This window comes from Cystoisospora suis (assembly GCF_002600585.1).
Source record: "Cystoisospora suis strain Wien I chromosome Unknown contig_13166, whole genome shotgun sequence".
In the NCBI taxonomy this organism is placed as follows: domain Eukaryota; phylum Apicomplexa; class Conoidasida; order Eucoccidiorida; family Sarcocystidae; genus Cystoisospora; species Cystoisospora suis.
Genome location: NW_027165917.1, coordinates 1 through 2,051, shown reverse-complemented (window position 1 = coordinate 2,051; position 2,051 = coordinate 1). Strand labels below are relative to the sequence as shown.

At 46.3% G+C, this 2,051-nt stretch overlaps 1 protein-coding gene across 1 annotated transcript; it reads right to left on the bottom strand.

Annotated features, from left to right (window-relative positions):
- Nucleotide 1: 1 nt before the first annotated feature.
- On the bottom strand, nucleotides 2-1,137 carry CSUI_011542 (uncharacterized protein; the record flags this gene model as incomplete). Its single annotated transcript, XM_068071640.1, has 2 exons — nucleotides 2-535; nucleotides 1,132-1,137. The coding sequence occupies 2 exons, from the start codon at nucleotides 1,135-1,137 to the stop codon at nucleotides 269-271; spliced, it is 273 nt and encodes a 90-aa protein (XP_067916384.1). The 3' UTR covers nucleotides 2-268.
- Between the last annotated feature and the right edge of the window lie 914 nt (nucleotides 1,138-2,051).

Genomic DNA, 2,051 nt, shown 5'->3' with positions numbered 1-2,051 from the left:
CCCTCCCCTTTCTTCAGCCCGCAAGATTCATCTGATGGTGGGTATCTCAAGAAACCAACACAGGTGATTGATTAGCAGTAAGTTACTCATTCACGTACGAACAAAGTGAGAGAGAGATATAGATAGATAGATGTTTTACGCAGGCGGCCCGACTAAGATATTGTTGATGGGAATGAAGATGAGCTTAATGAAATAGCCGATAAAACCCATAAGGAGAAAGCCAATAGCGCATGCATAGGCAATCTTCTTGAATTCTCTAGCATCAGGCTTAGTACATCGACGTACTAGCCGAACGGAGTCGAAGAAGAATTCTCTTATACTCAAGATAATCGATCCGATCGGGTGGTTCGGATCTGTCAGGAAAGCAGGAGCCTTGTTCAAGTTCACCATCTTGGAGGAAGGAAAGAAAAAGAGATAAAGAAGACAACAAAGAAATGAGAAATCCGTGTCGTGACACCCCAATTATCGCTATGACTTCAGATAAGAGAAGGATATGATGAAGGGGGTAGACAGCAGTGGGGATGCTCCAGGAAACCTGTAGGAAAAGAGACAAGGGCAAAAAAGAAAAGATCTCCTCAAGACTGGGAAAGAACAAGATTCCTTCGAGCAACCAAAACATCTCGCTCTCTCTCGGCATGCATCGAAAAGAGACAGAGGATCTCGACACCTATCAAGAGATGTACCTGTGACCGGGCTACAGGCAAATCCTCCCTAAAAACGTAGTTGAGAAACGAAGTAACACGGAGAGGAATACAAAGTACACGTATCTCCTCAAAATTAGAACATACGGGGTGCAGCAAGACTATCATTCAGAGATGTTCGTGTCCGCCGCGAGTAGAGNNGGGGGGGGGGTAGGCGAAGATGAAAGAAAGGAGGATACTCGTGAATAGATAGGGAAGCCGAAGAATGACAGAAGAGACAAGAAGACTTGCGACTTCCGTCAGATCCGACGAAAAGAGAGAAAAGAAAAGACATCGCCTATGCATAACACGTGAGATAGCCCGCTAAGTGCCTCACTGAACTTCAAAAACGGTGCATCGCTGTCTTCTCCAGGAAAAAGAAAGACACGTGAAGAAGAGAAAGGAAAGGATTTGCCGGTGTCTCTTCATGAAGAGAATAGACGCCCTGTACCTTCATGCAGGGATGATGACTATTGTGAAAGAAAGTTTTCGGAATAGCCACAGAAAAGAGAAGAGCACGTCCCAAACAGTTCATACATCAGTGAAGTTGCCTAGACATCATGAAGAAGCAACAAAAGGAGAGAAAAAGTAGCACAAACTCATCAAAGAAATCTTCTCATTCTTTCCTGGATCTGTCACTACTCCATCTTCCCCTCTCTCAGTGTTCCGCTCGGGAAGAGGAGACATTCACAGCACGGAACAACTACACCGCGTGCGCCTCTCTTCTATCTCTGTCTCTTTGCAAGGAAGTCGCTTACTTGAAGGACACCACAGAAAACATGGACAAGGATGATTTGCAAGGAAAGTGACAAAAGACGAAGACTTCTCCCCGAGCCGGAGCTTTTGACTCGGAACCGCCTGGGGGTCTCAGTAAAAAAGTGACACTTCTCTCTCTCTCGTATGGGCTTACTCGGACAACGGAATGATAAGAAAGGAAAAGAAAACGAAGGAGACAGACACTTTACTTTATAAAATGTACCAATTTCCCTATTCCTTCTTTTTGAAGGATCTCATCCGCACCTGAGTTTTCCTGGAGAGCCTAGGCGTTCGGGTAAAGGCCGCCGGGAACGAGGCGTGAAGAACAGCAAACAGACGATGAAGAAGGAAGAGAGATTGCGCAAAAAGTAGGCCGCGGTCCAGAGGAAACCGCTGAAAGGTGTGAAGCGAACCCCGGGATCTTCACGCGGAGTAACGAAGAAAGGAAAAGGAAACCAAGGCCGTCAAAAGGAAAGAAAACACCATCAAAAATGGTACCCTGCTTGCAACAACTCTATTGCCCGTCGTCACACGGCCTACTACTGCTGTGACTATCCAAAAATACGGTCCTTCCTTCCCGTCCAACGTTACAACAACTACCTACAGCCCCCCCCC